The 14,619-nt window shown below is 35.5% G+C and overlaps 1 protein-coding gene across 1 annotated transcript; it reads left to right on the top strand.

Annotated features, from left to right (window-relative positions):
* The first annotated feature begins 4,122 nt into the window (after window positions 1-4,122).
* LOC126733308 (RING-H2 finger protein ATL78-like) lies at window positions 4,123-5,025 on the top strand. The gene has a single exon (XM_050436546.1). It carries the CDS (start codon window positions 4,192-4,194, stop codon window positions 4,870-4,872), a length of 681 nt encoding a protein of 226 aa, XP_050292503.1. The 5' UTR covers window positions 4,123-4,191; the 3' UTR covers window positions 4,873-5,025.
* The last annotated feature ends 9,594 nt before the right edge of the window (window positions 5,026-14,619 follow it).

Here is a 14,619-nt window from a genome sequence, read left to right as displayed (position 1 = left end):
TTTCCACAAAGCTTCAATGGTTTTATTAGATTAGCAAATCAGTAGGCAAAAAGCAAATGGGTGGAATGGCTTTAAATTTTCATCGTCAATGCTTCTAGATAACTAGTGTTTTTTATTTTTAAAGATTATATATTATTCTTTGGCTTTGGCTTTTGTTTTCAATAATATCCCTTTTCTCACTTTGTAATCCTACTTTACTTCCAACTCATCATCTTTGTTTGGAAATGAGGAACAACTTGACAAATGCATCCATGCTGCTTATTTTTCATTATTTTCCCTAAGAACTTTTTTGAAAGTTTTTCTAAAGAATGAGTGGAATTTTGGTACTATAGGTAATAATTCAGAGATCATACTCATACAAGATGAACATGACTTTGACAAACAGTTAGTTATTGCATAATCTACGTGGATGTACTAGCTAGAATTGATTCACTCATAAAAAGCTAAGACTGTAATTGTCTTTTTATGTAATTTTTTATATGTACTAAAATTATCAAATGCTGAAGATCAATTTCCATCATAGACAACAATCAGTAAAGTGAAAGAAATCTCTGACTAGCGATTTCTACAAGTAGATTAAAATGGTGCTTTTGTTTGAGGAAAATTGATACGGGAAATTTTTGGAAGAACAATGGGGATCGAACTTGATGGCAATTACTTGATCCCAAAAGAGAAAAGGGTATCGTCAACTTCGCATATTGACGCTATGGCAACATGCTAAAGAATCACATATGCACTTGATCTTGGTCTTGGGGATATTTTTGGAGTTGACACTTAGAGGATGAGGAATTGGAAATTAGACCCAGTAACTTTAGTACTTTACAATGTGAAAGGAATAATTGACAATTGCCTTAAGTACAGTTTCTTGATATTGCATAAATTTTAGTATATGCATTGAAAAACCACCATATTCAAAGTGAGAAAGAATATCAAGACCCTTTATTCTATAAACCTTATTAAACTTTTGAAGATTAAAAAAAAAAAAAAAAACTCATTTTGATGATTTGATCATCATTAGTCTACTTAGGTTGGCTAAAAGCCTAAAAGTATATATTAGTCGTCATTTCAAACTGAATTTATTTGCCTATGATCTATTTTTTGAGATAATAAATTCTGATTTTTTTTATCCTCATGTGGTAGCTAGCTTTTAAGCAAAAAGCTTAGGAGCCAAGTTTTATTAGGAACTATGCCAAATTCTTACCCAAAATGTAACAATTTGGTTGAGGGAGGCACTCCACAGCTTTGTTTGATCCTTAATTAGTAGGAAATACTAAATTAAATTTCTTTTCAAACAAATCTTGCTGAACTTTTAATCATTATATTCATATATTAATGATAGAGCTGGCTTCTAATAGCTTTTTTTTTTTTTTTTTTTTTTTTGAACTATATAGTTTTTAACGAAACTTGCTTGAAAATTTAAAGTGTTTAGGTTATTATAAATTATTCAAATAGTAATAATCAGTAGAACAAAACTCAAAAAAAAAAAAAAGTATTCAAATAGTACAATAGATATGTATTCTTTCCTCTCACATGAATAATAGATTTAAGAATATTATATAATTTTTCATTTTAGAAGTACTCAACAATTTTTAATTTTTTTTTATTTTTTGTGAAGTGCTCAACAACTTGTCTGAATGTGAACCTATTTCCAATATAGGCATCCATTGTTGTCCTAAGTAGTTATTGTGTCACATTAGTCATATATCAATTCATATGATAAAAATGAACTATTAAGGGATGTCATGTGCCAAGCAAATGTTGCAAATTTATGAAATGATAATATGCATTTCGGGGATAAGATCTGGGATCTTTCCCAATATTTCAATATTTATAATTTAAGTGAAATATTAACCAAAATGAGAGGCATGGAACTTTTACAACATGTTTGCTTGAATAGCACAGATGTTTTCTAATAGTGCTCCCCCACTCTACTTCACATGCCATTTTCATCCAATGGGATAATTGCACTTCTCACTCCTCAGTAGTAGATTAGCACGTGGATCACATTTGTTTTAGATATCACTAGACTCTTCTTTTTTTTCTTTTCTTTTTTTAAGTAACTTGTTTTATTATCACCACATAATATATACAACAAGATAATCTCTCTCTCTCTCTCTCTCTCTCTCTCTCTCTCTTTGTAACTTGGAATGTTGGACCCACAACAACAACCTAGTGAAATCCAGCCAACCAACAAGATATGGATCCCAGTAGTGGTACTTCCAGTACAAACAAAAAAAATAAAGCAACTCTTCAAGCTCAGCCCATTTCTCATCTCTCACTATAAAAATTAATGTAAGTGAAAAAGGAAGAACCAAGTATCCCCACTTGTTCTTCAAGGCAATTTTTTTTTTTTTTTTTTTATATATTAAATTTACAATATCCAATCCATGAGCATTCTACTTTATATGTCATACTGTTGGTTTCGAAGTCATTACCTCTGTATGCACATGATTCAGAAAAACCTTGTTAACCTTAATTATATTACTTACATTAAAACCAATTTGGGGTTTTTATTATTATCAGGGATTGTTCCAAAAATCTTATAGATAATGCTGCTTTAAGTAGGAACCACTAACCAACGGGGGCTTGGTTGAGTGGGTAAGGCTTGGGCACTTCGTGCAACCACACTTAGGTTCGAGTCCCGCTGCCCGCAGGTTTCCGTTGGTGGGCATACTTAGTGAGGGGTGTACTCAAATGAGGTGACTCTCACATGGCTCGCATGCGTGGCCCTTCAGCTGGGTGAGCATGCGTACGGCTCCCTACCCGGAGGTAAAATATAGCCATAAAGGCCCCCATTTTTTTCATTCTCAAAAAAAAAAAAAAGTAGGAACCACTAGAAAAAGTTAATTATTACAACTGCAATAGTGCAGTAGATCGCAATCTGCCAACTTGCATTGAAAAGAGATCATAACTTTTTTGTTTTTTTTTTTGGAGAATAAAGAGATCATAACTTGGTTTCATACGATAAAACAGCAAATCTTAAAAGGACATTTTCCGTATCATATACTGTAATCAGATTTGGTATATAATTAGAGGTGTGATTAAAGGTCTCCGACAATTGCCGTACCAAGTAAGCAGTATTGCAATTAAAAAAGATGAAAGTTGATATATATAAATGTATTGTAGTTAAAAATATAGGAGTTGACATAAAGGGTAACAGCGCATATAACACATTGGCAAAAGGTAATAGGTGTTGTATGCAAAGGATTGTGGTTTACAACTTTTAAGTGGGAGCCAAGTGTTCCTAACTAGTGGTGTTTCGTTTGTGATAGTAGATGAAAATTAATTAGTAAGAGAGAGTAGAGAACGAACTCAGTGCATACAGTTTCATCAGTGAGCTAGCCAGTCACTAGTTGGTTATCTCAATTATACTAATTTACCAATTAGATGCTAAGTATATAGGACTCTATTGCTTGAACTCGATTATTACTCGTATTAGCCCAGCTTGTCATTTTCAAGAGCCTTCAAACCCAGGTAGGTAAAATATGCTTGTTGGAAAAGGCTTTTATGGTGATGAGTACTACTACATGGTTAAACTTTGTGATTGCAATATATGATTAATTCAATTCTTGTTGAACACTCTCATAGTGACCAATAGAGTATCATGACTTGAGCCTAGTCTGACTCAATAATACATTTCGGCCTATATGTCACTCTAATGACTAAACTAAACACTTGCTTAAACAAAAATCCAAGAGAAGAGAGGAAAAAAAAATGTAGTCCTTCTCTTGACAAATATGCAAAATCCCACTCATATAAATTTGTAAAACATATTTCCATGTCATCTTTGAAACTCATTGGGCCCAATTATTGAGCCAGTGGGTCCCGTGCGCCATTTAGAGATATAATTCATGAAAGGCGAATTCCACATGTCACTTTATGCCACTCAAAAAATGAGATGGGCCTATTTTGATTAGAAGGTCCATTAAATTATAAAAGGTTTAGTGTAGAATCCACAAGGATAGAGATCTATATCTACATATTCGATAAAAAATAAAATCCTATTGTCACTTTAAATTACATACTAATTTTAAATATACCAATAACTCAAAAAAAAAAAAAAAAGTTTAAACCCTTTTTAAAAAAAAAAATCTTTTCCTATATATAAATCCCCTTCTGCAGCCCACCTTCAAGAAGCGCTTTCTTAACTCAAGATCTCAACTCAAGAGTCAAAAGTTACACACTACAAACATGTCTGATTCTAAACTCACACCTACTCAGCTCTTCCAAGACTTTTTGGGAGATTTCTATTCAAGGAGACTGCTCTATCACAACCCTCTTTACCAAGCACCAGCTACAGCATCTCCTCCAGTCCCTGGACATAGCCCTGAGTTATCAGGAAGCAACACTGTTGACAATAGCTTTGATACAAATGTTGTCATGGTCCTCTCAGTTCTTTTATGTGCCTTGATTTGCTCCCTTGGCTTAAATTCTATCATTAGGTGTGCCTTAAGTTGCTCAAGGTTAGTAGCTTCTGATTCAAGTGGAGACGACTCAGCTAGGACAGCCAATACTGGGGTCAAGAAAAAGGCCCTCAAGACTTTCCCAACAGTTAGTTACTCAGCTGAGCTGAACCTGCCAGGATTGGACACCGAGTGTGTGATATGCCTATCAGATTTCACAGCCGGTGAGCGTGTTCGCCTTCTACCAAAGTGCCACCATGGATTCCATGTCCGGTGCATCGATAAGTGGCTAAGTTCACACTCATCATGCCCAAAATGTAGGCACTGCCTGATTGAGACCTGCCAAAAGATCGTCGGCTGCAGCCAGGCTAGCTCATCAGAACCACCTCCACCAGTGCATGAAAGCACTGTAAGCATAGCACCACTGGAACCGGAAGGTTTGATATGTAATTATAGGGGACTTACATAGGTATATACTTTGTATGATATGGTAGATGTAGTTTAGCCTTGTGCCTTACAGTTAGCACTAAAGCTAAAAGGCCTTTTTAAGGTCACAAACCCAACCGCAAGAAGTGCAGTGCTAATTGTAAATTTGTATAGAATGAATTTGTGACTTGTTTCATTTTTCTTCCCAAATGTATGAACACTAATATTAAAATCAAAATTACATTCGTTGTTCAGGGATAAATAAATGAACCACGAACGTGAATGGGTTCCGTCATTAGCCCAGCAAAGTCAATAAAGCTAGGAGCAAGTCCAACAAGTAGCTAACCATAGAATTCTGAGAAGGCAAATCACTTACAGACCTCAGAGTCTTTTAATTTTTTATTGAAAGTAGAAAACACTAATAATGGTATATACCATATGGTCAAGGGCATTGCAATTATACAATAATATAACCTTAGAATAGTTTTGTCAAGGACGTGTTTGGATATCCCAGGATGACAAAATCCTTTTAACATTTTTTTTTCTTCGGATCATCTTCAAGGCAATAATTTAATTCCCTACAAGACAAGTCTAGAATAATGCTATTTCAAGCAATTATGAGGATAGAGCCTACACATGCAGCCATATAGTCTCAAAGTTCAAAGTGGTGTGAAAAGGAAATGTGCGCGCTCATATCAAATTTCCTGCAAACACAATGGAAAAAGTTCCAGGAAAAATCCAAATTTTCCTATATATTGGAAACAAGATAGAAATACATTGAAAGAGATGTTGACCATCCAGTCAATAGAGCATAAATAGAATGGTAGCTGAGGGTGAAACCACTATGTACTTTCAAATCAAATGAGAATGTACTTACTAGAAGGAGGATTTTGTATCATAGTACTCATGTGAAGTGTTTCATAGCGAGCACTGACTAGTTGCATTTGGCCAGCTGCAATATTTTTATTTGCTAGGCTCATGTTACTGTGTCATAATTGTAGCATAATAAGGTCAGATGTGGAACAATGATAGGTGAAGTAGAGGTTTAGCACTGACAAATGGTGTGACAATATCAATCATTTGTGATAACTGTAATTTAGGAAGATTGCATAAATTCTATACACCCTCATTTCTTTTTACTAAAATGTCCATTTTCCTAGTTACATCAAACAATTTGAATAAGTGGTGAATATGGACGCAGGAAATGCAAAAAAGAATTGGCAGAAGAGAGAGAGAGCTGAAGTAATTTTGCACAGTGACCTTTTTTACTATTACACAATTTGAAACCCACAATATTAGAAAACAGAAAATTGACAGTCTGTAAGGGGGTTGGCCAAAGTAACACAAATTGGGACAGCTGCACAAACATTTTCAGCCAGGAAATTAGCAAAATAAAATATGCGATTATTGTAAGCATTCAGATACTTTTATCATATTTACTGATATACTTTTTGTCTATGCAACAACCAGAAGGAGGCACACAAGGGGGAAAAACACCTATTGTGTTGGTGGTGGTGTTTTTTTTTTTTTTTTTTTGGGGGGGGGGGGGGGGGGTGTAAGAAGAAAGAGAAAAATAAAACAAAGAGGTTTAGTCCATGATCTTACTATTCAACATTGGAATGATCATTGTAAAGATTCCCCACTTTTTTCCCTCTCTTTGTCTTCTCTGCCAAAGGTTATAAAATAAAAGCATTATATTAGTAACTTATCTCCATACACATTTTACATGCATGCACAATCAACTTTAAAAGTACCCAACAAGAGAAGCCAGAAAAGTTATACCGAAAAACGTAATGTTCCAAGATCTATATTATCAAAAAAAACTTCTTAGCTTATGTGCCAAATTGGAGCATTAACTAAGAATCAAATAACAGGTTCAATTTTAAAGTGGGCAGCAGAGTACAGCTGCTTCAATGCACCAAGGGCTTGAGTCTGGCAAGCTTAGGTGCAACTAGGCTATGCATAAGTTTTTTTTTTTTTTTTTTTTTTTTTAATAATTCGATAATTACAATGGTGGAGAGGGGATTTGAACCCTATACGTCTCTGTTGGAAACATCTAGAGGTGTTAGTTGAGTTACAAGGCTCTTGGCATCTTATGCATAAGATTACAGGGGAGATCGAGTACCAAGGAGATGTAAGTATCTTAATTTTCATGATTATTATCTTCCTGCATGTATCATGCTTATTTTCTTCCTGTATTTCTTTTTGTTTAAGGATGGGGTGTGAGTGCAGAGACGGAAAGGGAGAAATTCCATTTAATCTTCATGGCAAACCTAAGTATTGAGCTTAAATCCACCATTAGCAGGGATGTGAGTTTGAGGTACAAAAATTAGAATGAAGAAGAAAAATCATAGGTACAGCAAAGCACTTTCTTTTAAGAATGCCTCTGGAAATGAAACTCTTGATATGAATTCCATAGATATAATTGACCTCCGAGGGACCCAAAACTGGGTGGAAAGGAATAAAGGTATAAAAATATCATTAATAAAACAAAGCATGCTACTGGAAAAAGATCCATGGCACTAAATATTTCATAATATATTCCACTGGCCAAAGAGGCTACACTATGAAAGTTAATAGACACTACTGCATGTGTATGACCCAATCTCTCTCTCTCTCTCAATGGAGAGAGTTAAACACAAGTTAAAATTACACACACAACATTGATATAGAAAAGAACTAATATTTGGGCACATAATGAACTTCAAATAAAGGTAGAAGAAACATGTCTAATCATAGATAAACACGGCACCATGTTCCATTTTTTATCTTTCAAGTCAGATCATCATATTTACTATTTAATAAGTCATGAATGTGAATAGACTAAAAAATTATACTTAAACTCAACCAATCATGGTTAGAACCAAGCCAATCCCCTAACTTATATTCAGATCGTTACCTCCATTGGGGCAGTTAATCGCATGCACTCAAGCAACCACAGAAGAAGAAAATAAACATCTGGCCAAGAACAAGAAAAATGAATGGTGTTACTATAATTAACAAATATTTGTATAAAGTTTTTCCACTTATAAAGGGTATGGGTTTGGCATATTGATATATAATTTTGACCAGGATCCTGTTCATGTAATACTTTAAATGCTCTTGTTAGTTTTTTGAGTATCTAGAATATTTAATCTTAAGTTGATGATCCTTATCAAGAACATCACACCTAACAACGGGCAATATAAATAGTTGACCTGTAGCATCTACCCAGCAAGAAATGACTCAACAGAGGCCAATGAGCTCTAGCTCAAATAGAACTTCCTCCTTCAACAGGAACAAGGTGAAGCTTAAGGTTGTGGGTTCAAGAACTACTAGGTGCATTTGTAACTTACCAATCAGAAAGAAATGACTTGAAACAATTTGAAAATTTTCTTCCAGGCCCCATAAGAAAAGGTCATACCCAGTGAACAAAGTTTCCACTTTTTGCAGGGTCAAAGAGATGATTGGTAGGTAGCTTTATCCCCAGTGTTATTCAGATACTTCATGCTGCTCAAAGCATCTTCACCAATATGGCATGGAACCTACTGTTCATGGTTATCCCAAGTTTTAATCATGTAAAATTTAAGTTTCTTTTCATAATTCATATTCAGTGAGTACAGCACAGACAGAGCTCTAAATCAAACCAACTACATTAGCATGGCAAAAAATCAGCACCATAAGGTGAAATTTGAACAGGCAACTGCTTGACTCAAGAACAGTCTTCAACAATTTAGTACTCAGCTTGACAGTTGACACAAATTTTTACTCTGAGCAAGTTCCGCACTTATTTTTGGCTGAGCAAGAATTTTATTAGTTCCAAGTGAAGTAAAGCCGCTAAATTAAGTGCTTTACCATAAATAGAAATATGGTATCTTTCTCCTTACACTGCAATTTCTTATTGCAAAACAGGAGCTGGTGATACAGTACACTAAATTTGCATATAAAATAAATGCAGAATGGCCTCATGACAATTAATACTGGCTGGTTTGCAAAGAGCAGTGATAGGATTGCTGTAGATTGGTTTGACAGTGCTTGGGGAAGTTTAGGTAACAATTGTTATCATACTACAGTGTGCAGATACTTTCAAATCAAATAATCTAAAGGAAAGGAGAAGAAGAAAGAGAGAAGACAGAGAACTAGCAATGGCTATGGCATCAGCAGAAGATAATAGTAACAACAATAGTAGTAGACTACTAGTAGTGGTAGTGGCTGTATAATAATAATAATAATTATTATTATTATTATTATAAAAATAATATTTTGATCTCTGAAGAATATTATAGGCTACTGTTTAAGAGTCCCAACATAAAAACATTTTGAATTACAGGCTAAACCAAAGGCCATGAAAGGTCAATGACACAACAAAGCCCATAAGATTAAACTAATAATAATAATAGACCTCCATGGGCTACTAGCACGGCCTATTCCAGCAACAGTAAAAGACCAATTTACACTTGATATTGTAAAACTTATACATGAATAAAAGTAAACCAACAAAATACTCAAGAAATAAACCTTCATGTAAGACTCAATATGATAACATCAATTAAATCATATAAAGGTGGCCCCACATAAAAAATAAAACATAATTCCTTATTTCTTTTGCCTCTAGTTTTGCTCTTCTTTGAGTCTATTGCACTTTGCAAGAGGAATTCATATAAAAATATATAATAGAAGTGAAGATTAACAAAGGTGAAAATGCAAACTTTTACCTAGGCTACACCACCACTTAGAAGGGACAATTGCCTAGAGATTCCATGATGTGCTGGCTACACTATTTTCTAATTGAAATGACAAAATACTTTATGGATGAGTTTTCACAATTATTCAAACTCTCACATCTCTAGAAGTAGTGATCTAATTCTTCCACCAATAGTGTACCCTATATGTGCTAAAAGATATGACCAGACAACACACACCACATACTCAATGCAAGCCCTCTAGTATAAAAGGAATGGGAATGTCTATGGAAGGTGAAAAGCTGACAATTCTCTCTTTTATTCTATCGTTTAAAAATTAATGCTACCAAAATTCCAGAATATTCTTAGTTAGTGCATTTTTTTCTTTTCATCATACAACAATGCCAACCCTAGAATATGTAATTTTTTGTTTGATACTGAAAGTTACAATTGTTCATGACAGCTTATTAAAAATTCAAGATAACTATGCACTACAGATCATACCAATCTAGTCGGAAACATTAACTAGAGGTTGATCAGGATACTACGAATTTGGAACAACACTTGCCACTTCAGTTCTACTAATTGCCTCGATGTGGGTACAAAATCAGAGTTTACAGAAAATGGTAAGGGCATAATTGTTGTAAATAAAGACTAATCAACTACAGCTTCTTCAGCAAGTGTCATCTAAGGGAGCCAAAAAAGAAAGAAAGGTAAAAAAAAAAAAAGCCCCGGGGGTGGGGGAGAAAGAAAAAGATAACAAGAAGAGCTTCAAAGCAGCAACAAGTAAGCAATTAGAATACATTCAGTAGTGCCATGGACTATAAGAAGCTCATAAAGGGAATTCAAGAAAGTTGTATGGGATTAAGCCGTGTACATTGTCAATAGTTTAGTCACACAAGTGAAGGATTTTGCATGATGAAAAACTTTTCTTTTTTCCAGTTTTTGATAAGTGGGTTTCAGAGATTTCGGTCCAAAGGGAAGGGAAGGGGGAATGAGAGATTTGAATTAGCAACCTCAGTTTGAAGAGGTGCGTTTCCAAGCCTATTGTGCTTCCTCTTGGGGTTCCATTATGTAAATCTATAAATTAATCAACTAGTTCTGAACAATACTAATTGTCATTCACAACAAAATGTCAACCTTTGAAATCTTGAACAACCATTGTCAACAAGTTTAGCCATACAGGTGAATGATTGCATTATGTTAAACTATAAATTCATCAACAAGTTTTGAACAACATTGACTATCATTCCCAACAAAATGCCAACCTTAGAATAATCTTCGGAGTGAAACACCCAAGTAGAATCATATGGTTGCAAAATTTTAGAAACTAAAATTAGGAAAGAAGTGTGCCTTTAAAAAGATTAGGAAAAGAAGAGCAACAATCCCTCCTCAAAAATTTTCTACTTTATTTCTTCGGGATTGTGTTTCCCACCCATATTGTGCATCCCACATAAGTATGGTGCCATAGTAGAATTGACAAAGGACGATTATCGCAGTTGTCAACATAAGACCAACTAATCAATTATCAGAATACTGATACTTACAGTGATTGCGTCCCACTTGATCGCATAAGATCTTCCTCAATCTTAACACATGCCTCTAATAAATTAAACAACAATTCAAGTCTATGATAGTGCAGCAAAACAGTATGTATTACAGTAGCAGTAGCATGAAACTGAAGAAAACAAAGTAAATCGAAATATGATGGGCTAATTATGATTTACAATTTAACAAAATCATACAACCAGAAATAAGACTTCGATTGTGATAATCAAACACAAAGTTTCGGTAATTGTATAGATAACTTAAATCCTAATGACTACTGTACAGTACATAGAAGAAGCATAGACTTCAAATGAAAGCAATACTTATACCAGTCTTCAATCAAACTAGACAAGTGTATATTAGAAACAAACTTATGCTTATTTTACCACCGCACACCTTTGGTGAAACGGTCAATCTACAAATATAAGTGTTTGTGGTGTGTGGGGGGCAAAAGCCGAGTTCAAGTCTCTAGGAGAAAGTTTCACACGCATATACACTTAGGCTCCGTTTGAGAGTTCATAAGAGAATAAAATGAAATGATCATAAGGAAATGAAAATGAATGAAATGGAATGTATTTAAGGGAAAGGAATGGAAAAAAATTGAATGAAATGGAATTAAGTAACTTTGATTGGATGTTTTAAAATAAAAGAATGAAAATGAATGAAAATGCATGGAATGTAAGTAATCTTGTTTGGGAGCAACATAGAGGGAATGGAATGGAATCATTTTATGACAATATTACTATTAGACCCCTCCCATTCCTTCCAATTTCGGGGAAATGAAAATTTGAAGTTTTAAGGGAATAAAGAGGAATAAGTGTTCCCTCCTACCCATTTCATTCCCTCTCACTTAGGGCATGTTTGGTAGACTGTAATAAGCGTTGTAATGTAATAGTTATTCCTATAGTTTAGTTATTCTTTAGTTTGGTTATGTTTTTATTAAAAGGAGTAGTTATTCCTTATGAATAGCTATTCTTTAAAATGAGGAATACTTATTCCTCTTTAAAAGGTTGTATTAGCTATTCCTTAGTAAGTACAATTGTAGGGTCTCAATTTGGGGCCCAAGCCCAACAAGTATGGGGTCTTGGTCCAAGGGGCCCTGAAACAATGAATTTGTAGAGAGTGGGTTACAGAACCGGGCCTTAGCGAAGTAGATAGAGGCTAAGTTTGGGCTACACAACACTTGGACACAAGAAGATCCTGTTAATGTCCATATATTCTCAGTCCGAGGAGATGAGATAGATATTTGCGGGTTCTTACTTTAAGTTTTCCAGTTCTTTTTTGTTCCTCTCGCTTTTCTCGCGTGCCCTTCCTCATGAGGATTCCCTTTCTTATATAGCCTCCTTGAAGCCATCGTGACCTTACACTTGTTGATTATCTGGACTCTCACTTAAGTGCTTGTCCCATCGGATACCCCTTCCATCTTTCTATGAGTTGTGGTAGCCAAGGCAGTACTGTTTACAGGTCTTCTCCACATTAATGCGGCCAGAAAAGTAGCTGCAACGCATTTAATGTGGCAGCTGCAGCCTCTCCTTGGGCATCTTTCAATTCCTTCTTTGCCACGAGTCTGTAGGACTTGCCCTTGTTACGAGTGTTCATTGGGGTGGGTCCTTTTAGTAGACAGAGTGCATGTTGAGCTATACTCGTCACGTCCGATGAGTATTCTAAAATAACTATAAAGAAGGGAATAAAAGAATATTCTAAAATAATTTTTTTCATTCATTTCCATTACATTCCATTCACTCCTCCCAAACGAAGTCTTAGATTAGGTTAAAGTAGAATTTTTATCTTGTATAAAAAATAAATAAATAAATAAATAAAAACTTATGCTTATTTTGTGTATTTAAGATTCGATGGGGGAAAAAAAGGTGTTAGAGCATCCGCAGTGGACTAGTCAAATGCTAAATGTAAAGGTTATTTGGCATTTAGGTCCAAAATATGCTCAGCAATTGGATGGCTAAATTGGTAAATGCCAAATTTTTTTGGCATTGCGCTACAGTACCATCTCACATATGAGATGGTACTGTAGCGAAATGCCAAAACAAAATATTGTATTTTAATCCGTTCAACCCCTCTCTCTTGCTACAGTACCGGGATTTTGCTGTCTCATCCCATCTCTCTCTCTCTCTCTCTCTCTCTCTCTCTCTCTCTCTCTCTCTCTCTCTCTCTCTCTCTCTCTCTCTCTCTCTCTCTCTCTCTCTCTCTCTCTCTCTCTCTCTCTCTCTCTCTCTCTCGCCATAGCCTTCTTCTTTTATCAGATCAAAAGCAACAAATCAAAAGAACAAAATAGTAACAACAAAACAAAACTCTCACGAATCAAACCTCTCCGATCAAACGCCCAATCTGAATTCCTCTCATTTCCAATGGCCAACGTGTTGGTGGCTGCCGAGTGGCAACTTCTTGGCGACCGTTACTACCGATGCAGTGGAGGCACATCAATCTCAGCCGCAACAAAGTCGCCTACACCCCATTCGGCGGTCCGGTCACTCTCAGCCGCGACGATTCCAAGATCGTCTAGCTCTACTCCAAGTCCGCACTCCGAAAGCTCCGGCCCTTTAACTCCATCGGCGTTTCTCTCTCCGACGTCGTTCGGAAGAACCCCGGCGGTCGCTTGATCGGTCTGTCGTGGAGTGACGATCAAACTTTGGTCTGTATCGTTCAGAGGGAAGGATTGCTGAGATTTTATTGCTAGCTTTTTTATCTTTGAATTTTTATTGTTGCTGGTTTTTTTTGTTTGGGGTTTATTGCTGAGATTTTATTGCGATGGTGGCAAAATTTTTCGGGTGTTATTTGTGGGTCCGGCGTGTGGGTGGTGGCTGGGTTGCTGGCCAGTGGGTATGGCTGAATTGGTTATGGGTTTGATGTGGATGGTGGTTGAATTTTATCTCTGCTCTTTCTTTCTTTGTGAGTATGGCTGAATTGGCATGGGAGAGAAAAAAAGAAATGAAGGCTTTTTTTCAAGTTTCAGCAAGGAGTGTATTGTTGGGTGGCTGTTCTGGGTTTAGGTTGGTGGTGGGTGGATGAGAAAGAGAGAAAAACAAAGTGAGGGAGAACAGAGATGAAGAGAGAAGAGAGAAGAGAGAGAGATTTTTTTATATTATTTTATTCTGTAATTTATATTATTTTAATATATTGTAGGTAAAAATAGAAGTTTGGGATGTTAGGTGTATTGTAAAATGGTATTGTATAATTGATAAAGTAGTTTTTTGAGATGGTAAAATAAGATAGGATGGAATTTCCGGATGTGGATGCTCTTAGCAACTGCAAAAGGGTATGGTTAAATTATGTTTGGTTGTTTTAAAAATTGATATTTTTTATGAAATGGAAGTAGAATTATAAAATTAAAAGTAATGAGAATGTGATAGAGACAGTGATATGACGACACCTCTGATGAATGTATAATGAAAAGTGGGAGAAGGAGGTGTTGTCGCTAATAATAATAATGTATGTGTTTTCTTGGGTTGCTCACGAGAAATCAGAGATGCCGTAAATGGTTAGTGGGCGGAACGAGTTGGGTGGGATCAGAAATTTAGAATGCCCCCTGCGCCCCCACTCTTCATTCGGAAGAAAGAAACTCGGGC

Source organism: Quercus robur, chromosome 6 (assembly GCF_932294415.1).
Source record: "Quercus robur chromosome 6, dhQueRobu3.1, whole genome shotgun sequence".
NCBI lineage: Eukaryota > Viridiplantae > Streptophyta > Magnoliopsida > Fagales > Fagaceae > Quercus > Quercus robur.
Note: the sequence above shows the minus strand (reverse complement) of the source record. Positions and strands in the feature narration are given on the sequence as shown.

What these genes read in the sequence shown, in the direction of transcription:
- LOC126733308 (XM_050436546.1), top strand. Translation starts at nt 4,192, where the DNA reads ATGTCTGATTCTAAACTCACACCTACTCAGCTCTTCCAAGACTTTTTG.